The 23208-nt window shown below is 40.9% G+C and overlaps 1 protein-coding gene across 1 annotated transcript in view; it reads right to left on the bottom strand.

Moving 5' to 3' along the window:
* DCAF12 (DDB1 and CUL4 associated factor 12) overlaps positions 1-23208 on the bottom strand; it is a 127679-nt gene that overhangs the window by 7261 nt on the left and 97210 nt on the right. Inside the window, exons 8-9 of the mRNA XM_043971407.1 lie at positions 12850-13027; positions 11790-12311 (exon numbers count right to left, since the gene is read on the bottom strand). Coding sequence (XP_043827342.1) covers positions 12957-13027 — 71 coding nt within the window. The 3' untranslated portion in view covers positions 11790-12311; positions 12850-12956. The remainder of the gene's footprint in view (positions 1-11789; positions 12312-12849; positions 13028-23208) is intronic.

Raw genomic sequence — 23208 nt, 5'->3', positions numbered from 1 at the left:
CTCAACTGTAAAATGGGGATCACAATAGTACCTACCTCACAGGGTTGTGAGGATCAAATGAGATATTTATAAAGTGCTTATCCCAGTGCCTGCTACATACAAGGTCCTTAATAAATGCTTGTTCTCCTCCCCTGGAGTCTTCTCTTCTTCAGGCTAAACATCTCCAGTTCTTTGAACAGAACCTCAAATGGCATGACCTTAAGGCCTTGATTTTCTCAATTGCCTTCCTCTGCATGCTTTCTAGCTTTTTCATGTCCTTCCTGAAATGTGGCCCGAGCATGCACACATCATTCTAGATGGGATCTGATCAGAGCTGAGTACAACAGAATTATCACCTTCCTGGTCTTGACAGGTGTACCTTCTTTAATGCAGCTGAGGGTTATATTAGCTTTCTTTATCTGCTGCTGTGTTACACAGTTGACTCATTGAGCTTGTATCTCATCAAGACACCCAAATCTTTTTCAGAAAGACCGCCAGCTAGCTAGTTACACCTTTCTCATCCCTATCAAATTTCATATTATTAGGTTTGGCTCAGTGTTTGAGTGTGTCTAGCTATTTTTGGATCTCCTCTCTGTCATCCATTGTATTTACTGACTTTCCATCCTAGTTTCACATCACCAGCAAATCTAATGTCATCTTCTTCTGTTTCCAGGTTATTAACAAAAAAGGTAAAGGCCCAAGCACAAATTATTGGGGATAATTCCATGGAGACCACCTCTAAGTTGACTTTAAACTCTAAATAACTACTTTTTAGGGTCCAGCCATTCAACCTGTTTCAAGTTCAACTAACTGTATTGTTACCTACCCCATATCTTTCCATCTTGTCCACAGCATATAGTATGAAATACTTTTTCAAATGCTTTGCTAAAATTCAGGTAAACGATATTTTATAGTTTTCCTTTCTCAACCATAGTCCCATTGAAAATGAAATGAGATGAATGTGGTATGAGTGTTCTGGATGATGGCTTCTTGGGCTTTGGGATTATCACTTCCTTTTTCTAGTTATTCACTAACAATCATTAAAGAGAATTTATAGAAAGCTTGCCATTATGTAAAAGTCAAGATGCCTGACCTATATAGTTTATAGACTCTCTTCCCTTTAAAAAAACAAAAAACCAAGAAAGCTAAAAAAACTGGAACATTTTCCCTTCTCCAATCCTGTGGCACCTATTCAATTTTCCATGATCTTTCAAAGATCAGTGATTATGCTTCATTAACCATACCTGCTAATCCTTTCAGTGTCCTAGGATATAATCCATCTGGGCCTGGTAAGAGGTGCAGCTTTTGTTTCATTTAGGCTAGATGTTCTGCTTAAAAAGGCAGGGAAACCTTCTTTGAGACTTGATTCATCTGGGGGACTTAAGGTTCAAGCCATTGATGTGGTTTCCTAGAGAATAGAAAGTCCAGCCTATGAGCATTTCTTAGGCTTAATGGGATACCCACTGCTGTGCTAGTCAGCATGCCTTTCTGGCCAGGTCCTGCCACCATGATAAATGCAGAGCCAGAGGGGAGTCCACCAGAATCAATGTTGTTTCCATATTGAATATCCATTTAATGAACTAAACTTCTATTTATAAAAATATTGTATGATCTATGAGTACTTCATTGTGCTCCAGACCCAAGGCCTGAAAGTCAGTCTGGCCTGACTTAGACTTGGCCCAGAACATTTGGCATTAAATCTGCAAGATAACTTAGAAGGACTTTGTGGTTGAGGAAGGGGGGGGCAGTAAGAATGCATAGATGCTTGTCCATTTGGATGGCTGGATACTGGAGTAAGGCACCTTTTGATTGAATAAGGCAATTCAATCTCAATGGAGAAGGGAAAGGCTCTAATGACCCTGGAGAATTAATTCAATGGGTGCTTAAGGATGTTGACTAGGAGAATAAAGGTTTTACAAGGGCTTGTGATTTTGCTAATGGTCCTAAAAAAATAGACCCCCTACATAAGGAAAATGAAAGTAATTGTCTTTGTGCATCACTTGAGATGAATGTGAATGTACTTTTTGAATGATACTGATCAGGGCAAGGACCAATGGCATATGGGAAGTGTCTCAATCTAGAGGTCTTTATGTTTTACATTACCAAAATTTCTCCTAGTATCCCTCCTTTTTCTCCTACCAAAGAATTATCAACTATAATAAAGAATATTTTTAATGTAAAGAGAAAAAAATAGTAAAACTGAAAAATTTTGACAGTATTTACATGTCCCACACCTATGGGCTTACCACCTCTGTAAAAGGTAGAGGTAGGGGTGTCTTCTCATATCTTTTCTTGGACCAGGTGCTAGTTGTTTGCAATTTTGCAACATTAAGATTAAAGAAAATAATTTTTTACTGTCTTTTTTAAAGATCAACAAAATTCTCCTCTGTATCCATAGAACAGTTATTCCATAGAATAATTTTCAAAGATAAAAAAGAAATCAGCAAAATTAAAATGATGCAAAAGTATGAAATATATGCGATGCAACCACTAATGGACCTGCTCCCTCTGCAATGGGTGGGATGGGGTGTCTTCTCATATCCCTTCTTTGGGGTCATCCTTGTTTTTTGTATTTTGCAATATTCACTTTTTTTCTTTTCCTTTTCCCAGGCAATGGGGGTTAAATGACTTGCCCAGGGTCACACAGCTAGTTAAGTGTCAAGTGTCTGAGGCTGGATTTGAACTCAGGTCCTCCTGAATCCAGGGCTGGTGCTTTATCCACTGTGCCACCTAGCTGCCCTGCAATATTCACTTTTAAATATTTTGTGGCTGTTTTTTCATTTACACAGCTCCTCTCTGCCTCTGCATTTGTCACAGTTGGAGCACCTGGCCACAAAGGTGTGTTGACTGACACAGAAGTGGGTATCTTTCCATTTAGATTGTTGTAGTGATTGTGTATATTGTTGTCTTGGCTCTGCTTACTTCACTCTGCATCAGTTTATATAAATCTTTCCATGATATTATGTACTCATCATCATCATTTTTTACAGCACAGTCATATTTCATTACATTCCTGTACCATGATTTAAGAAATTCCCCAATCAATTGGCATCTACTTTGTTTCCAATTCTTTGGTATCACACACACAAAAATGTTGCTATAAGTATTTTGGTGTATATGAGGACTTTCTATTAATGACCTTATTGGGGTAGAAGCCCAGTAGTGGAATATATGCAATGCATAGTGGGTCAAAGAGTATGGGTATTTTAGTCACTTAATTTGATTAATTACAAAATGTTTGCATCAGTGTGCCAATCTTCCCACAACCCCTCCAACACTGACTATTCTCATACTTGGTCATCTTTGCCAATTTGCAGGGTGTGAGATGAAACCTCAGGTTCAACCCAGAGGTCTTTGGTAGGAATTGTGTAGAATTTCACTGAGATCAGGGCTATGAGAAAAGAAGATAGGTGTGAAAACAAAAACTGGAAGAGACTTGGTCTTGATCAAGAAACTCAGTCTTGGGGCAGCTAGATGGCGCAGTGGATAAGGCACCGGCCCTGGATTCAGGAGTACCTGAGTTCAAATCCGGCCTCCGACACTTAACACTTACTAGCTGTGTGACCCTGGGAAAGTCACTTAACCCCAACTGCCTCACCAAAAACAAAAAAACAAAAACAAACAAACAAACAAAAAAAACCAAGAAACTCAGTCTTAACCTGTTAGTACCCTAGATGGTAATTTTTCTCTACAAGGGATTGAGGATGGGTGGGATTTCACCACCAAAAGAACTTGGGAGACTGCAGGAGAAGTTTAACAATTTAATGAATTATTAAAGCAATGGTTGATGATGGAATTGTCTAGTAGGGGCAAGGTGGAGTTCCTCCTGGCTGTTGAATTACAACAGTTTAGGGGATTTTACCTAAGTTTTACTTTGCAAAACCAGGTGAATCACTTACAGGTCCCTTTTTTAGTGGCCAAGATGGGGAGTTGTACATACCCTGCCCCATTCCCTTTGTAGCCAGTTCTCTCATAAAAATCAGCAAAGGGCTGAAAATTACTATAAGAGATGGGTTGGACTAGATCTGACATTCTACTATGACCCTGATGGCCTATGTATCAGTAACAAGTAGACCTCATCTTAAGGGCAGAGCCCCGTCAGTGTCAGTGGTTACCTATGACACTAGAGGCTCAGGCCGACCAACTAGTCAGTTTGAGCAAGAGATTGAGATAGTTCCAGTGCCTATCTGGGGAAATAAGGCTCCAATAGTGGAGAGTGATGATGCCCTTCCCTCTAAGCAGCTTTGGATATAGCCCTTGGAACATGAGGTTGATGACTGCTCACCAGTCTATGGGAAAGTTAGTAAAAACTGTATCAAGACATCTGGGGGCGCAGCTAGATGGCGCAGTGGATAGAGCACTGGCCCTGGAGTCAGGAGTACCTGAGTTCAAATCCGGCCTCAGACACTTAACACTTACTAGGTGTGTGACCCTGGGCAAGTCACTTAACCCCAATTGCCTCACTAAAAAAACAACAAAAACAAAAGACATCTGGGATTGGGGGAGTAAAAGTGCTTCTGGCCCATCCAAGCTTAGGGTGTCTTTGCTGCAGGGGGCGTTGGGTGGTAAGGTCCACATCTGGTTCATAGTTGTGGTGGATAATCAGGGTGGGCACATGTGGGAAAAGACATAATGAGTACTTGTCAAGTTGGTACCTGTAAGATGTGATTACTGTAACCTCTATACCAGTTACTATAGGCCTTTAGGGTCAAATGGGAACCCTTGGAATTTCCTGAAGTTGCCATGTAGGTAACCTCAAACAGTATCAAGTCTTGGGATGGGGGTGAAAGACACTTTCTCCTTCCTGAGGGAGATAAACAAAGATGGAGTACTTTGCTACACTAACTTCCTTTATACTAACTCCCAAGTTTACAAATATTTATAAAAAGCACTTAGCATAGTGCCTGACATATTGTAGACATAAATAAATCCTTATTTCCTTCCTTTCTCAGTGTGGCCAATGAAGAAGATGGGTGATGCTTGGAGGCTCACAGTAGATAAGAATTGAATAAAGTTGCTATGCCTAATAATGTGGCTAATCCTGACTCCAACAACATGGTAGACCAGATGGCCCAGGCCTCAGAAGAGTAGTATAGTTATCAATGTTATTGTTCATGTTTTTTTCTCTATTCCTGTGGCTGATGCTAATCATGGGCTATTCACTTTTTTCCTGGAAGGAGTCTGGTATACCTTTGCTGGTCCTTCCTCAATGTTACCTGAATTTTCCTTCATATTCCAGTCTTAAGGGCAGAGATCTGAAGAGAACCTACTTCTTCAGGACACCAACCCCTATTATGTGGAACAATGTGAAGGCCCAGTTGGCTGGAGTGAAGGAGGAAAGGGGGAAAAACACATAAAGCTGGAAAGGGGGGGTTATGGCCAGGAGGGGCTTAAAAAGCAAGAAGTGTTGGGGGGCAGCCAGGTGGCACAGTGGATAAAGCACTGACCCTGGATTCAGGAAGACCTGAGTTCAAATCCAGCCTCGGATACTTGATACTTACTAGCTGTGTGACCCTGGGCAAGTCACTTAACACCCATTGCCCCCCACACAAAAAAAAGCAAGAGGAGTTTATGTTTGATCCTAGAAGCCATGGGATTTACTGGGTGAAGCAATAACATGGTTGAAACAGGGACTTTAGGAAAATTATTTTTGTAGCTGTGTAGAGGCTACATTGGAATGGAGACAGATATGAAGCAAAGTGACCAAGTAGGAAGCTATTGCAATGATTCCATGAGAGGGGATGAGGATCTGAACAAAAGTGGTTGCTATGTGATTAATGGGAGGGGGCAGACCTGAGTAACATTAGAGAGATAGAAATGACAAGACATGGTTCAGAAAAAAGTGATTGCAACTTTAGGCTACATTAAGAGACCCATATCCAGAACAAAGTATCCCAGGGGCAGCTATGTGGTACAGTGGATAAAGCATCAGCCCTGGATTCAGGAGGACCTTAGTTCAAATCCAGTCTCAGACACTTGACACTTACTAGTTGTGTGACCTTGAGCAAGTCACTTAATCCTCATTGTCCCCCCATAAAAGGTATGTGGAACAAGGTATCCCTGGGTAAGATAATATCTGGAGTACTGGGTTCTGTTTTGAGGACCACATTATAGAAAGGAGACTGAAAAACTGAGGAGGATAGCCAGGATAGTGACAGGTCTCAAAATGATGCCCTATGAGGATTAATTGAAGGAAGTGACAACATTTGCCTTTAGAAAACTTGAGGGACATTATTTATACCTATTGCTTTCTTAAAGGTTACCAAAGACCTCTTAAAGTCTTAGGGCCTTTTCTTGGTACTCATCCTTCTTGAACTCTGCGCAGCAAGACATTGTTGGCTGCCCTCACCCTCCTGCATTTTCTCTCTTCTCTGGGTTGCATGTGGAATATTGTAAGCAGACATGAAGGCAGAAAATCCCAAATCACGTTTCAGGGACAGTTTGTAAGCCAGTTTGACTAGAACAGTATTCTCATAAGGAATGAGTGGGAATTACCAAAGAAATGACAGGAACCTTGGGAAAAAAGTGACCATGTCATTGTAGATGTCATAGTATTTTTTTTTTTTTAGTTAGGCAATGGGGTTAAGTGACTTGCCCAGGGTCACACAGCTAGTAAGTGTTATGTCTGAGGCCGGATTTGAACTCAGGTACTCCTGACTCCAGGGCCGGTGCTCTATCCGATGTCATAGTATTGAAGGGAACACAGGACATATCCAGGCACCAATCTCATAAGTTCTAAGAAATATCAAGAAGTTCCAAGAACTAGAGGTATGATCCAAGACAGCTTGAAAGGGATGGGAGCCCATAAAGAGCAACATTCTGACAATATAATCACTAATGGTCTGGATGAAAAAGAAAAGGGAGGAAATATGGTGGAGGCCAGTGATCTTGACTTCACTTCTTGGCAAAATTCTAAAAGACATTATTGATTAGAGGTAGTATGATTAATGAGTATATCAGAAAGGTAATCTGCTCAAAATAATTGACCCCCAAAACAAATTACCTAGGAAAATAAATCTATTTTATAAGAACTGCTGGAAAAACTGTGAAATAGTGTGGCTAAATTAGGCTTAGACCAACATCTTCTACCACATTCCATAACAATTCAAAACAGATACATGAACTGAATGTTAAGGTCCATGACATAAAAAAGAAGAGAAGCAAGTCACTTAGCATTTACAGCTATGGGGTAGGGGATGAGTTCTTAAACAAGAGATAAAGGCAATTTCAAAGGATAAAATAGATCATTTTGATTATATGAAATTGAAAAGTTTTTGCACAAATAAAATGAACGCATCTAGGATATGAACAGAAGTAGTCAATTAGGAAAGAAAATCTTTGCATCAAGCATTTCTGAAAAGGGATTGATATCAAAAATTTATAGACAACTCAGAAATTTGACCAAAAGTAATTTCCTAAGAGGCCAAAGATATGAAGAAACAGTTCTCAAAGGAGAACTGCAAATTGTTAACAACCATAACAAAAGAATATTTCTAGATTGTTAATAAGAAATGAAAATCAAAACAACCCTACAAGTTTTACCTCACAGCCATCAGACTGGCAAAGATGACAAAAGATGAGAAGAGTCAAAGTATGAGAGTTTTGGAAAGACACTAATACGTAAATATTTGGGAAATTGCATTAACAAAGGATAATGGACAAAATGACAGTGGCCACTTGAAGGAGCTTTTCTCCTCCCTTAAACCTAAGGCACTTGAGAATGGTCCACATAGAATAAAGACCAAGGGCCTTCCAATTGAGAGCAGGACTTGACTGGTGGAATACTGGACTGGTACACAGATGGGAGGAAGAGATTAGGTAGTGGTGGCAAAAGAAAACTATACTACACAAGGGGCAAGATTAATCTGCTTCTCTCAGTTTAGTGCTCCTCTGGCATTTCGGCAAACCGTGCCTCTCTCAGATTTCTCCTTATCTTTGCACTGAACCTGAGAAAGGATCAAATAATCAAGAGAGAGGGCTCTTCAGGTGCTTTGAAGTGCTCCAGGAAGAAGATGACAGCCTCCTTCATCTTCTCCAGTGGCAAGTTAAGACTAGAATGGGGTGAGAGCAGCCAGGTGGCGCAGTGGATAAAGCACCAGCCCTGATTCAGGAGTACTTGACCTCAGACACTTGACACTTCACTAGCTGTGTGACCCTGGGCAAGTCACTTAACCCCATTGCCCCACCAAAAAAAAAATTAGAATGGGTGAGATATGGCTGTTTATAGGCAGTAGAGAAGCAGCCTGTGGACAGGAAGAGAGTGAAAGTAAGTGAATGGGGGATTAAATGAAGGCGGGATCTGGGGAAGACAGGATAAAAATGTGCCCTTCATTTTCCTGTCTATGCCATGAAGTTTAAGGCTATCATTAAAACCCTCGCTGATACTGAATTGTGACACCTCCTGGTGAAATTTGTGGCAAGTGGTACCCTGCCTAGGATTACCAGGCTGTCCTTAATATCTCTCTCACTGTGACCACCTGGAAAACCTCGCTCTGTATGCCATCCAGTTGCAACAGCAAGAAGTAGATTTTGTTGCCAGTGTGGTACTCCAGAATTGCCAAGTCCTTGAACTTTCAGACTGCATCAAGGAAGAGTTTGTGCTTTAATTAACACCTTGTGTTGCATCTGTGTTTTACAACTCTGGACAGATTGCAACATATTAGGGAGAAATATGCGATACGCTGGTTTGCCTAGGCCCACTGTCAATGACTGCCAGTGGAACTCACTTGACTGGATCATTTCCTTTCTGCCTTCTATATAACTGGATGGGTTATAAATTTGCTTCAGTTGGTCATACTTTAATCATATTTCTTGTTCTGTATGCTCTTTTCAAGCTTCTTCAGGTTCATAGATCCAGAGCCCCTCACCTTTCTGTCCCCCATGTTGTCAGATGATCCTCTGGGCCAAAAGGGATTTGGATTTCAACATGAAAATACTTTTCCAGTTGTTAAGTTAAATCTCTTCAGGGCTTATGTGATTGGTCTCAGTCTGGTTAACTGTCACTTCCTCTACAACAAAATATTTAAAGCACTCCTTTTGGTAGAAAAGAAATAGAAACAAAGTAGATACTCACTGATTGAGTAATGGCTAAGCAAATTGTGGAATGCACATTACTGCTCAGTAAGGAATGACGAGCATGATGAATACAGAGAAACATGGAAAGATTTACATGAAACTAATTCACGGTGAATTAAACAGAGTCAGGAAAATTATACGTGCAGACATAACGACTACAACCATGGAAATAAAGAGAAAGAACTACTGCCACAAAACAATCAAAACCAAATGCTTTGGAATGATAAAGAATAGGCTTGGCCCCAGAGAAGAGACAGGAAAAGCCCCTTTCTTGTTCTGCAGAGTTTGGAGATCCATGGATATGGAACATAGCATATAAGGTCAGATTTTTCCATTTGTTGATTTGTTTTGAACATCTTCCTCCTCTTTTTCTTTTAAAAAATATTCTGTTACTGAGAGTTGGAAGGGAGGAATACTCTAGGGTGGAAATCCAGGTGACATAAAAATAAAATACATGAATAAATACATGAATAAAAATGTATTTTAAAAAAACATCTGATTTAGGCTCTGAATTCTCAATTGTATTCTTGGGGTTTATTTTGGTTTTTGTTTTTTGCAGGCAATGGGGGTTAAGTGACTTGCCCAGGGTCACACAGCTAGTAATGTCTGAGGCCAATTTGAACTCAGGTACTCCTGAATCCAGGGCCAGTGCTTATCATTGCACCACCTACCGCCCTCAATTGTATTCTTAATGCTTAAGGGAAATAAGGGATAGACAATGTTCCTGAAGAATTCTCTTTGCTAGTTCCTGTATTTCCTCTTCTTCCCCCTAGAATCTCTTTAGGTTTCCTTATCTATGAAAGAAAGTTTCTTTCCATAGAGTATCTACATAAGTTGGGTTCTGGTCATTAGACTGTGGATAGTGCTATGGTTCAGATATTTCTGTTGTGTAAAGCTAACTGAGTGAAATAGGAATAGAATACATGCCTTTGGCTTGACCTGGTACTGTAGTCACACATGTCACCATTACCTACTTTCATACCTATTCCAGTCCCTAGCGTGCTAACTGGACACGAACACCAATTCATAAATCTCTTTCTACCAAGGCCCTCCCCACCTTCCACCCTGTACCTTAGTTTCACACACACTCTCTCACACCATGTTGCACTGGAATAATATTTATTTTTTTTCTTGGCAAAAGTCAAGTGCTACATTTTTAAAAACAGAAAATCCCAAACAATCAAATGCATTACCCATCACAGAAGAGGGTCAGGCAACGTACAAAATACCGTACTTGATCTTTTTTTTCTTTTTTTTTAACAAGTATTTTTTTCCTTTAAAGTGATAGGAGTTCTTTGAGAACTAAGTAATCTACAGCTTGTAGTTTTAATACTAGGAGAAAAAACAAATTAAGACAGTTAAAGATTTGTAGCATCTAGCATTTTGCTTAATTCCCTGTTGATAGCACCTATTTCTCTAGGTTAGAAAGGGAGAATTCCACAACCAATGGTATTTTTGTCATGTCATGAAGTCAATGCAGACTTTTAAGCAAATACTTCTCCTTCCAAGCTCCCTGGGCACAGAGCATCTCTACAGCCTCCCCTCATCAACTTGAATGATTCAGGGAGAAAAGGGCGATGACAGCTCTTATTCCCAGGTAAGTGCTTCTGGCAGCTAATTGGAGTAAGTGCTCAAAGGAAAAGAGGAAATCATCAATTCAAAGGAACAGCCGTTGTTTGCAACATGATGAGTGTAAGAGCAGGGAACAACAGGATTATATGGCAAGTTTGTCACTGCTATGTTCAAAAAACTTGAAGCCCAAACATACAAATTTTTAAGGTGGGGGAATAGAATAGGAAGAATATTCCTAATTTACTAATTACATGCACAACACTGCTGGCCGGCCCCTCGGTCTCAGGTAAGGATGAGGAGCACTCAAGTGAGAAAGACCTCAGCCATCGGGACCCTGGGGCCAACACCCTCCCCCACCACACCAAGAAACTAATAAGAAACACACTAGGTACACACTACACACAGATACTCAGCCCCCATCCCCAGACTGAACTTGTTTCTGAAGGGAAAACCAAACCAAACCAAACCAAATTAGCGTAATTAGAAGAGGGAAGGAAAAAGGAACGAGGAGTTTCCCCAAAGCCAAAGGAGACCCGAGGTTCCTCTGGCTGGTTGCAGTAGGCCCTCAATCTGGATTTTTTATGCTGCTTTTCTCTTTTTTTAGAGGGGGAGGAAGGAGGAGAGCTAACAGGGAGGTAGGGAAATCTGGCATACATAATCCAGTACTTGAACTTCTATCCCTTTTCTAAAAGCTCCACCAGAGGCCTTGCCATTCTAGAGAAGCAAGAGCAGGCCAGGGGAATGGAAGTGACTCATGGGCAGAAGCCTTCTCCTCAGGGAGCCATAGGGGCAAGGGGAAGGGTGGGAGAGCCCTGGGAAGGAGGCCTGGGAAGGGCCCCAGGGGATGCCTGCAGTCTTTCTCAATGGTTTTTCTGGGTGATGGGGTTTTTTTTCTGTTTTTTTCCTTTGTTTCTGTATACAGTGTCATTAGACTTGTACTTTAAAAAATAAGATAAAACCAGTCCCAAAGCTGGACTCTGTGGATAAAGTAGTTTCTTTTATAAATATTTTAATTACAAGTAATCCTCACTCCATGTAATTTCAATGACACACATAGTACCTGTGCGCACACACACACCCCCACACACACATCCACACACACACAGCCCCCAAACTTTCACAGAAAGTCTGACAGCAACCACATAAGTATAAAGGAATCCTACCTCACAACAGCAAAGTAGGGATGAGTATGACTGTGTCAGCCTAAAGCAGAAGCCAAATAGGGGAAAGTGTGTGTCACTTAAAAAGGAAATACAATATGGATTAACAAAAATCCTTTGGGGTAGAAGCTAATAAAAAGCCAAAAAAAAAATATTAAAGCAAAATTCTGATTGCCAAAGGGAAGAAAAAAGAAAAAGCCACTTTAGACCAACGTACGGAGCCTGTGTCAAATGCCCAAGTCAAAAGCAAATTCTGGTGTTCCAATAAGACAAGGGCATCACACAACTGAAAAATGAAAAGAAGAAGACAAGGAAACTGGAAGATGGAAGTTAGTGTAAATCTCTGCATTTCAGAAGAGTTATTCATTAGCTCCAGAGCCCGGCATAGTTCCCATGGAGCCCTGAAGGGAGGGGACCTCCTGCCACAAAGAGTTTCGTTCCAGACGAGTCGTAGCAGTGGGTGTAAACAGCATTGGGGAAGAAATCAATGTCTGAAAAATAATTCCCTCCAAGTTCATCATGATTCTGTTGGGAAAAGGGGGAGAAAAAGGGTCTGTTAGTTCCTTGATGCCTTGGTAAGCAGAGTAAATTCACAGGAGATATATTATCTTGCATTCAGAACTGGAGTCAGGAGACTTGGCCTCTGAAGAACGAATCTGTGCCACCTGGATACAGGCGTGTGAATCTCATTCTACTACTTTACAGCAATGCTCATAATATCTTTTCCCCCAGATCCACCAGTGAATGGTTGCCCCTGGGTAAAGCATTTAATTTCTCTGAGATTTAACCCTTCATATATCTATAAATGGAGTAAATAATCTCCGCTCCTTCCTTGATCACAAATATGTAAAGATAAATCAAATCAGAGAATAAGATAAAGGGGTCCAGCCCACCTATTTTGGGGGTTTTTTTTTGCTTCTGTGTGAACCAGTAGTACAGCAAAAGCATTCATAAAAGCAAAGGAGCTATGTTTCTGATGCTGCCCAGACCCCCCACCTCGCCCCAGTCCAGTTACAGTCAACCCAGCTCCTGCTCCCACCCCCCAAATAAAAGGTTCACTCACCAGCCAGCCTTTGCCAGTGGTCAGCTTCAGATTTTCTCCTGCGAGCTTGGGCTTGGACCCATAGCAGGATAAGTGCTTCTCTTCTAAAAACTCTGGGCCCGATGGCATTAAAACAAAAGGGAGCCCTGCCCTGTGCCCACAGTGATGATGTGCTCGTAGAAGCTCACCGAACGGATGCCTGGAGCCAGGGGAGAGGAGAGTGATCAAAGAGAGACACAGAATTGTCTTCAAATATGCCACTGAAAACCTATGGTGGTTTTCTACTGCCTGTTGTAGCATGCGGCCTTCTAAAATCATCAGAATATGCCACTGAGTCAGTCCTAAGGCCATCCAGCCAATGACGATGCTTCTAGTGGGAAACCAAGGGATATGATGTCAAAAAGAATGGTGATGAAGGCTCTTTTTTTCTTTTCTCTTTTCTTTCTTTCTTTTTTTTTGGTGAGGCAATTGGGGTTATGTGACTTGCCCAGGGTCACACAGCTAGTAAGTGTTATGTGTCTGAGGCCAGATTTGAACTCAGGTCCTCCTGAATCCAGGGCTGGTGCTCTATCCACTGCGCCACCTAGCTGCCTCGTGATAAAGACTCTTAAAAAAGTCTCAAATGAAAAATTCCAGGTACATCTTTACTTTTCTTACTAACTTATAGGTTGAATGGTGGATGACTGACCTAAGTCCTTAAACCTAAGTAAGTTTCCAGTTTGAATGGCCTTTCAGGTTTATGAATTTTTCATTTACTCTGTTCACTGTATAAGACTGTGTTTTTTATTGCCACAAAACTATGGCCATCGTGTTCTAGGGAGTTGTGAATATAAACTAATGGGAATGATTTCTAAAAGCAGAATTTATATATTATTCAAATGAGTATCCTTCAAAGTAGTGATCCTGGAAGGCTAGTCAAATGACAAAATACTTCTGTGCCAGTCATGCTCCCACTTAGTCACATTTTTTGGGAACTCCTCTTTGGGAACTGCTTACAAGCCAGGCCACAAATTGGCTATGACGACCAGGCCTTTTTTATAATAAAAATGGCATTCTCTAGCTCAGTACCCTACTTTGTATGGCAGAGAGGGCTCTAAATGACTCATGGCATTAACTGAAAACTGAACACATTTTCAGAGGATGAAGATTTGCTGCCACTGAGGCTATTCAGAAGGATGACTCCAAGGTCAATTCTCAGAGAAGTCCCAGAAAGGTCTGGAGCAAGGGCAATAACACTTAGGCCTCACAAGCAACCAACAAGGAAGGACGACTCTCACCTGGGTAAAAAAGTTCTTGCATATTCGTTTTTTGTTTTGTTTGTTTGTTTTCGAAGGGCAATGGGGGTTAAGTGATTTGCCCAGGGTCACACAGCTAGTAAGTGTCGAGTGTCTGAGGCTGGATTTGAACTCAGGTCCTCCTGAATCCAGGGTTAATGAAGGGCAACCATGTACAAGACATTATTCTAAGAATAAGTACGGGTGTGGATATAAAGACAGAAAAGGTCATGGTCCCAGACCTCAAGAAATTTACAACTTAGTTTTATGAGTTGCCATGGCCAAGAATTTATCAGCTAGCAGGTCAGCTTACTGGTGATAAATATATAAGCTTCTCTGTACTAAGCTATGCTCATCCTTGTACAACAGACTTAAGTCTATTGCTGTGATGACAGGGGAGAAAATGTATGAAGATACATGACTAAAATAAAAGGCTATAATATGTAATAAACACTGTTAATTATGCCTACAGAGTGCTATAGTTAGACTGGGGAGAATACTTCAAGATGAGTTGATCAGTCCAAGAAGGCTCCTAGAAGGATATAACATTGAACTGGGCCCTGAAGCTAGGATTTTGGCAGCTAGGAGATGGGAGGTAATGGCATATCAGGTGGATCAAATTGCATAATCCAAAACCCAGAATTGGAGAAACAAACAAAAAAAAAAGTGGTAGGGGGAAAGGGATAATCCAGTCTGGTTACAGAAAGTGGTAAGAATAGAGGAAAGGCAGGAGATAAGGCTAGAAAGGAAGGTTGGAATCATTTTGTGGAAACCCTTAAAGTAAGTTAGGGAGCCAGGACTTTATAGACAAAAGGGTTTCTGTGCAAAAGAGTGACATAATTGGGTGATGCTTTGATCTGGTACTTGTATAATATACTAAAAGGGGGAGAAAGTGGAAAGAGAAAAACTAGTTAGGAAATTACTATATGGGTGTGTGGTAATGAGGTCAACCACAAATAGAAAGGAATAAATGGAAGTGGTAAAGGGAGAAAGAAGAAGCAAGAGAATGGGACAAGTCAAAGAGAACTCTCAGGTTTTCAGCCTGGTTAATAGAAAATGGTGATACCATTGAGAGAGAGAAATTAGGAGAAAGAGATGATTTTGTGGAAAAAAATAACAAGTATGGTTTTTAAATAGGCTGAATTTCATATGCCAGATGGATATAAAAGGTAGAAATGTACTGTGTGGTTTTGAAAATGTGAGACTGAAACTTGGAAGATGTTTCAATGATGAGATCTATTTATCTTGGGAGTTATCTGTTGAGGGGCAATAACTAAAGTTATGGGTATGCATGAGATTAAGGTAGAGAAGAGAAAACAGAATCTTGGAACTCACATTTTGGGGCATGAGGAAAAGAAGCCAGCTAAAAAGTTATAGAAGGAACAGTTAAAGAGGGAAGACAGGATTCAGGATAACTCTCAGAAACCAAAGAAAAAAATAAATTCAAGAGGGAAAGGGAGATTAATAGAATCAAATGCTATAGAAAGGAGAATGTATAATGAGAAAAGACTGTTGGATTGATACTCAGGTCACTGGTAGCTTTTTTTCTTTTTTGCGGGGCAATGGGGCTTAAGTGACCTGTCCAGGGTCACACAGCTAGTAAGTGTCAAGTGTCTGAGGCCGGATTTGAACTCAGATACTCCTGAATCCACGGCCAGTGCTTTATCCACTGCGCCACCTAGCCACCCCCATAGGCTAGCTTTTAAGGAGTCAAAAGCACATTATCAGACTGGATGGGATCAAAGAGTGAATAGGTAGTAAAGAAGAGGAGCTAAATATGGCCTAATACTTTCATTTATTTATTTAGGATAAGCTAGAGGAAAAAAAGGCAGGAGAGAGCACTAGACTGAAGGTATAAGAAAAAAGACGATAGAGCAGTATCACAAACAATAGGTAGGGATATATGAGCACAGGAAAAGAGTAGCTTTAGACACAAAGTACTCTTAGACACAGAGCAAAAGACAAGTTAACGTACAGATACATTTTAAGATGGAGAAGACAGAACTTGAGCACTTTTGAGAGATGACCTAAATTTATATATGCTCAGTAAATTAGAGGCCATTTGCTCTAAGTAAGGGAGTATAAGGGAGGGAGATGGAGTTTGAAAAGGAAGAAGGAGTTTAGCATAGCTATTATGTATAATTAACAAGAATGCTGTTAGCAGTGAGGTCTCAGCTGAGGTAAGTAGTCTTGAAATTATGTTAAATGAGAACAGAAATTCAGAAAATTGAGCTATTCAGCCTGAAGAAAAGACTTAAGTGGGACAGGACAAGCTTTTCTCAAATATCTGAATGACTGTCTACATGAAAGAGGCTTGTTCAGAGGGTAGGACTAGGACCAACAGGTGAAGTCACAGATCTTCAGACGTCAGTGCAATATAGTTTCTAGCAGTTAACAAAACTATCAAAATGGAACAAACTGGAAGAAATCTCCTCTTTAACAAGGTGATTATCCAGCTCTTCTTGAACATTTGTTCATGTAAAAGGGAATTTGCTATGCAATGCAATATAATGGCAGTTAATAATCAACTATTTATATAGTGCTTTAAAATATGCAAAATGCTTTACATATACTACCACCTTGTTATAAGGCACTTATACAATTTTGGACAATTCTGTTTATTAGTTTATTTTTTACCTAGAGCTTAAATCAGCTTCCTTGCAATGTCTGCTAACTAACATCCAGGTAGGCAGCTAGTGGTACTGTGGATAGAATCTGGGCCTGGATTTAAGAAGATCTGAGTTCAAATCTGGCCTTTGTCAATAGCTGTGTTGGGCACTGGGCAAATCACAAACCTGCATGTGACTCAGTTTCCTCAACTGTAAGATGGGGATAACATCAGAACCTATCTGTACTAAATACCTTGCTTCTTTCTTTTTTTTGGTGAGGCAATTGGGGTTAAGTGACTTGCCCAGGGTCACACAGCTAGTAAGTGTTAAGTGTCTGAGGCCGCATTTGAACTCAGGTCCTCCTGAATCCAGGGCTGGTGCTCTATCCACTGTACCACCTAGCTGCCCCTAATACCTTGTTTCTAAAGAAACAAGGAGTCCTGTTTTCCCACAAAAACCTAAAATTGAAAATTGAAAAAACCAAAAAGTGGGATTGATTCTAAAGGGGGAAGAAGCTGTGATAGAGGATAAAGAAAGATAAAGCGTTTTTAGTTCAGAAAAAGACTAAGATTACAAAAATAATGAACAGAATTCTCAGACAGGCAGAAGGAGCTGAGTTCAGCTGAGGTGGGAGGGGGCTCAGGAGGTCTGGGGAAGTAAGGTAAACTGGAGTCAACCAGAGCTAGTATAAGGTATTTGTATGTGCCAATAAACAAAGTGTGAAAATTGTGCCCCTTGTATGTTACTGTCCAGTTGAGGCCTTGAGCTTTCACTACTACATGTGACTTGATACCACAAAATAAGAACCTTTATGCTATAGGGAGAAAACTTTTTGACATTGAAAACTTCAAATTTTTCTCCCTGTACTGTCATCCCTAGCCTCACATCACAGGCTTACATTCTCCTCTATCTATGCACTCTCATTCCATGAATAAAATTCCCTCCTCTTTGAACCTTTCTACCTTGCAGACTAGCTTCTAACACTGATGGATGCCTGACTCCCCTCAGAAGACAACATTAGTCTCTTCACTATGATATGATTAATATCACCTAGTCCAAAACTCTTTCTGGACAGCTAGGTAGCACAGTGGATAGAATGCAGGGCCTAGAGTCAGAAGACTCATTTTCCTGAATTCAAATTGCCTCTGTCACTTGTTAGGTGATCCTGGGAAAGTCACTCAATCCTGTATGCCTCAGTTTCTTCATCTGTAAAATGAGCTGGAGAAGGAAATGGCAAAACACTCCAGTATTCTTTGCCAAGAAAACCCCAAATGGGGTCACAGAGAGTCAGACAACGACTGAAAACGATTCAACAACTACTTTTGTTGCTATCGTTGATTTAGCGAACTTGAGAACACATTCAACTTTCCTTAATTACTCTGGCTAGGCCACTAAATAAGTCTTCCTCTCCACTCCTATCTCTTGTTTAGTCTCCTTGGTGATGATCATAAATTTGTGCCTGGCTTCTCTATTTGATGCCCATGATCTCTAGCTGGCACTCTCACCTCAGCCACCCCAACAGGGGTCAGTCTGTTCTGAATCTATTCCCTGTTCTCCTCCAGGCATTGTGGCCCAACCTTTCTGACTTATTTCTTACTCTTTAGCCTGACCCCTGTAGTCATCCATCTCCATAAAGCAGTGCCCTCTACTCTAGGACTTCCTTGCCCAGCGGTCCTGGGCTATCTGGGCCTATTAATACCCAAACTTAGCTCATCCTTCCCATCTTTTCCTGAGCCACTAGAAGAAATGAACAAACCTCTTTGTTGACTAGGTCTACTAAAAATTCATTTCTAATATAGACTTAAGAATGATGCTAGCAGGGGCAGCTAGGTGGCGCAGTGGATAGAGCACCGGCCCTGGAGTCAGGAGTACCTGAGTTAAATCCGGCCTCAGACACTTACCACACACTTACTAGCTGCGGGACCCTGGGCAAGTCACTTAACCCAATTGCCTCACTAAAAAAAAAAAAATTACAAAAAAAAAGAATGATGCTAACAGCTAACATTTATACAGTGCTTTAAAGTTTACAAAACAATTTATATAGATTATCTCATTTGATCCTTACAACAGTCCTTTTAGGATAGGTACTTTTACCTAATTTTTGAATTTTTTTTTTTTTTTTTTGCAGGGCAATGGGGGTTAAGTGACTTGCCCAGGGTCACACAGCTAGTAAGTGTCAAGTGTCTGAGGCCGGATTTGAACTCAGGTACTCCTGACTCCAGGGCCGGTGCTCTATCCACTGTGCCACCTAGCCGCCCGCTAATTTTTGAAATTTTAAGAAAAGCAAACTGAGGGGCAGCTAGGTGGCGCAGTGGATAGAGCACCGGCTCTGGAGTCAGGAGTATCTGAGTTCAAATCCGGCCTCAGACACTTGACACTTACTAGCTGTGTGATCCTGGGCAAGTCACTTAACCCCCAATTGCCTCACTAAAAAAAAAAAAGAAAAAGAAAAAAAAAAAAAAGAAAAGCAACTGAGGTTCAGAAGAATTCAGTGATTTGTCCAAAGTAACACAGGAGTGTTTGAGGCAGGATTTCAACCCAGAGCTTCCTAGTCCCAATCTGACCTTCTATCTACTATACCGCACTTTCTCAGCACTGCTATTTGGTAATTTTATTCCCCTCAGATGGACTCTCCTGGTTTTCACAGCAGCTAGTCCTAATCTTCTCTTCGAGCCTTCAACTCTGTTCCATGGCCTTACAATCTAAGTGACCAAGGGGGCAGCTAGGTGGCGCACTGGATAAAGCACCAGTCCTGGATTCAGGAGTACCTGAGTTCAAATCTGGCCTCAGACACTTGACACTTACTAGCTGTGTGACCCTGGGCAAGTCACTTAAACCCCCAATGCCCCACAAAAAAAAAAAAATCTAAGTGACCAAGATTGAGCCTGAGCTCCCTCATCTCCCCTTCTTCATACCTGAGAACCTTCTCTATCTTATTTCCCTTTGGTATGGTCTCAGAGGATGAGGTAGACCAGCTCCTTCCTGTCTTGCCCAAATTTCCACTTATATCTTGGGGTTTTTTTAAACCTATTAACACCTCCCCCAGTTCCTTCTTCCTCCTTACACCCTTAAAACCCACCAATCTTTCTTTTGACGCCTTCTCAGTCTTGAAAAAGAAGCTTATTTAGCTCTGGGATTCTCCATTTAAAACCCCAAAATACCCTGTCAAATTACCATCCTATATTTCTCTTCCCCTCAATTAAAGTAGTAGAAAGAGTTGCCTATACTACTGAAGTTTAGAGTTCACCTCCTACTCATTTTCTAAATGTTTACAATTTGGCCTCCCAAACTAACCACTATATTAATATTAACTTTTCCAAATTCACCAATGACTTTATTAATTTCCAATTCCAATGGCCTTTTCTAAGGCCTACGCTTGACCATTCTTCAGCATTTGACACTGCTGATCAACCTTCCCTGCCTCTTTTTTATATTCTTTCTTTGATCTTCAGTAACACTCATTGTTCCTGGTTCTTCTGCTACCTGTCCAACTCTTCTTTCTGTTTCTTGTCTTACTTGGTCTTCCTCCTCTTGACTTCTAAGTGTTGGTATCTCTCAAGTCATAGTCCTCAGATTTCTCTCTCTATATATAACTATTCCCTTGGGGAAATCTCATGTCATGACTTTATCCTTTCTATGTAGTTAATTTTCAAATCAGTGCCTTAATCTCTTGGGAGCTCCACTCTTGTATTTCCAACCACCTGGGAAGATCTCTACTTGGTTCTTTGTTGTTTTTCCTTCATTCTCAAAGAGGACCATGACATTGAGGTAATGTCACGACTTGCAGTGAACTGGATTTAAGTAAGGAAGGGCTGTGCAAGGTCACCAATCTCATTCTCTCCTCCAGAGCCATCTGAGTCCAGTGGCAAGATATATATCAGGACGACTGGAAATGGCCCCAGATGTGTAAGGCAATTGGGGTTAAATGACTTGCCCAAGGTCACACAGCTAGTAAATGCTGAGGTAAGATCTGAACTCTGGTTCTCCCAACCACAGGGCCAGTGCTATATCCACTGCACCATCCTAGATAACCCCTCCACTCGGTTCTACCAACACCCTAAATCAACAAGTCCAGAATTGAACTTAGCACTTTTCCCTTAAAACCTGCCCCTCTTCCTATTCTTCCTATTTGTAGAGGGAGCATCACTATCCTTCTAGTTACAAAAGATTAAAACATTAAAGTCATCTTTATTCTTCCTTCTCCTTTACCCTCCACATTCAACTAGTGGCCAAGTCCTATACATTTTATCTCTGCAATATTTTAACCACCATTTCCCCCCTTTTCATATTCATTCCTATCACCATAGTTAGGGCCTTCAACTAGGGACAATTGGAATAACCTCCTAAATGTCTTCCTTGCTTCTGGTCTCCTCCCTTCTCTAAGCCTTTCCTCACATATCTGCCCAATTATTCTTTCTACTACATAGATCTATGTGATTGACTTTCTCAAAAGTAATCTGAGCCTGGCATTTAAAATCTTTTCCAACCGAGTTTCCACCTACTATCACCTGCAGTCCACATTTAAGCTAACATGGGCTGCGAGTTATTTTTCAGCTTGCCCCACTGTCTCCTATCTCCTGTATACCTGAGTATGCAGTCTATATCCAGACTATAATGCAATCGATGTAGGATATATTGAAATATTTCTATTCCTTCAAGATCCAGCATCAAGGCCTTGAGTACCAACCCTTCCCTGAAGCTTAGCCTGATATTTTCTTCTGGTAGAGGTGGTCTTTCTTTAATTAACTTACAGAACTATGTCTAGACCTTGACTTTCCTTTATCACCTTCTACACATATTATAATTGTGTGTGTGTGTGTGTGTGTGTGTGTGCATTGGGCCATAAGTTCCTTGGGAACAGAAGCTTTTTTAATCTTTAGTTTCTCAGGGCCTAGCACAGTGGGTAGTTAATAATTTCCATGGAACTGAATTAATTGCCTTTGACTAGGAACTTAATAGCATCTGTGGCCAAGGTATTCATCAGACTGAGAGAAAAATCCTAAGTACTATTTCCAAGGCTGACTATTCCTTGTTCAAATTTCTGAACCTGTAATCTTGTAACTACCTGTAGTAAAAGTTTCCTGTTGTATTTGTTTTGTTTTGTTGTTGTTGTTTTTTTTTTGTGGGGCAATGGGGGTTAAGTGACTTGCCCAGGGTCACACAGCAAGTAAGTGTCAAGTGTCTGAGGCCGAATTTGAACTCAGGTCCTCCTGAATCCAGGGCCGGTGCTTTATCCACTGCACCACCTAGCTGCCCCCCCCTTTGTATTTGAGAAAACCTGGTCTAAAGATATACTGTCACATTCATTACTGTAAGGAAGGGGCTTGGAAAAAAGGGAAGGGCTATGTTTCTAAGGTCTTAAGCCAAAAGGGTGAGGGCAGAGCCTGAGTATGTCAGTCAAGTACTGTCAGTTTAGGTCCATTTTCCTCTTAGGTCACAGTATCATAGCTCAAAAGCTAAAAAATAAAACTCGAAAGGCCATAGAGTCCAACCCCTTCATCTTACAGATGAAGAAACCAAGTTCTCTGGAGGTTCCAAGTGACTACCCAAGGTCACACAAGTAGTAATAGTCATGAGATGGGAGCTGAACTCAAATCTTGCCTTCAGAGACAGTGCTCTTTATATAATACCATGGTGTCTTCTTTACATACTTGTATTACCTTATACTTGCCCACACTGAAGTTCATCTGCCACTTATCTGTCTACTAACAAATCTTCTACTGTTTTCCTAGTATAGTCACCATTTTCATTATCTGAAAGCATCAAGTGTCATCTACAGTATTAGAAATTTCACCATGGGGCAGCTAGGTGGTGCAGCGGATAGAGCACTGGCCCTGGATTCAGGAGGACCTGAGTTCAAATTCGGATACAGACACAACACTTACTAGCTGTGTGACCCTGGGCAAGTCACTTAACCCTCATTGCCCTGCGGAAAAAAAAATCACCATGTACAGTATTTTTCAGCGCATTTATGAAAATGTGCAGGTACTGTTTCCTGTGGGATTACTACCTTCCAACTGTTAAATGAATACTTTTCAAGAATAAATATCCTTAGGGGGCAGCTAGGTGGCACAGTGGATAAAGTATGGGTCCTGGATTCAGGAGGACCTGAGTTCAAATCTGGCGTCAGACACTTGACACTTACTAGCTGTGTGACCCTGACCAAGCCACTTAACCCTCACTGCCCCCGCAAAAAAAAAAAAAAGAAGAAAAATATCCTTATGTTGTGTTTCCCATCATTAAGTTCTCTGTACATGGAAGGAAAATCCTATGGTCCCTACAGTAAGTTAGGTTTTTCCCCTCACAATCACTTTGGTGCACAACCTCTGGTATCATGTTTTTTGTAGTACATCTCTAAGCTTTAAGTATAAATATAATGCAGAAGAACGACAGTGTCACACAACACATCCTGTGACATCACTAAGTCAGTAAGGAGACCACATGAATCACAGACTACAGACTGCAGAATCACAAACTTTCATTCCAACCATTATCCA

Source organism: Dromiciops gliroides, chromosome 1 (genome assembly GCF_019393635.1).
Source record: "Dromiciops gliroides isolate mDroGli1 chromosome 1, mDroGli1.pri, whole genome shotgun sequence".
NCBI classification, from domain to species: Eukaryota; Metazoa; Chordata; class Mammalia; order Microbiotheria; family Microbiotheriidae; genus Dromiciops; species Dromiciops gliroides.
The sequence above is the reverse complement of the archived record's forward strand: the minus strand, read 5'-3'. Positions and strand labels throughout refer to the sequence as shown.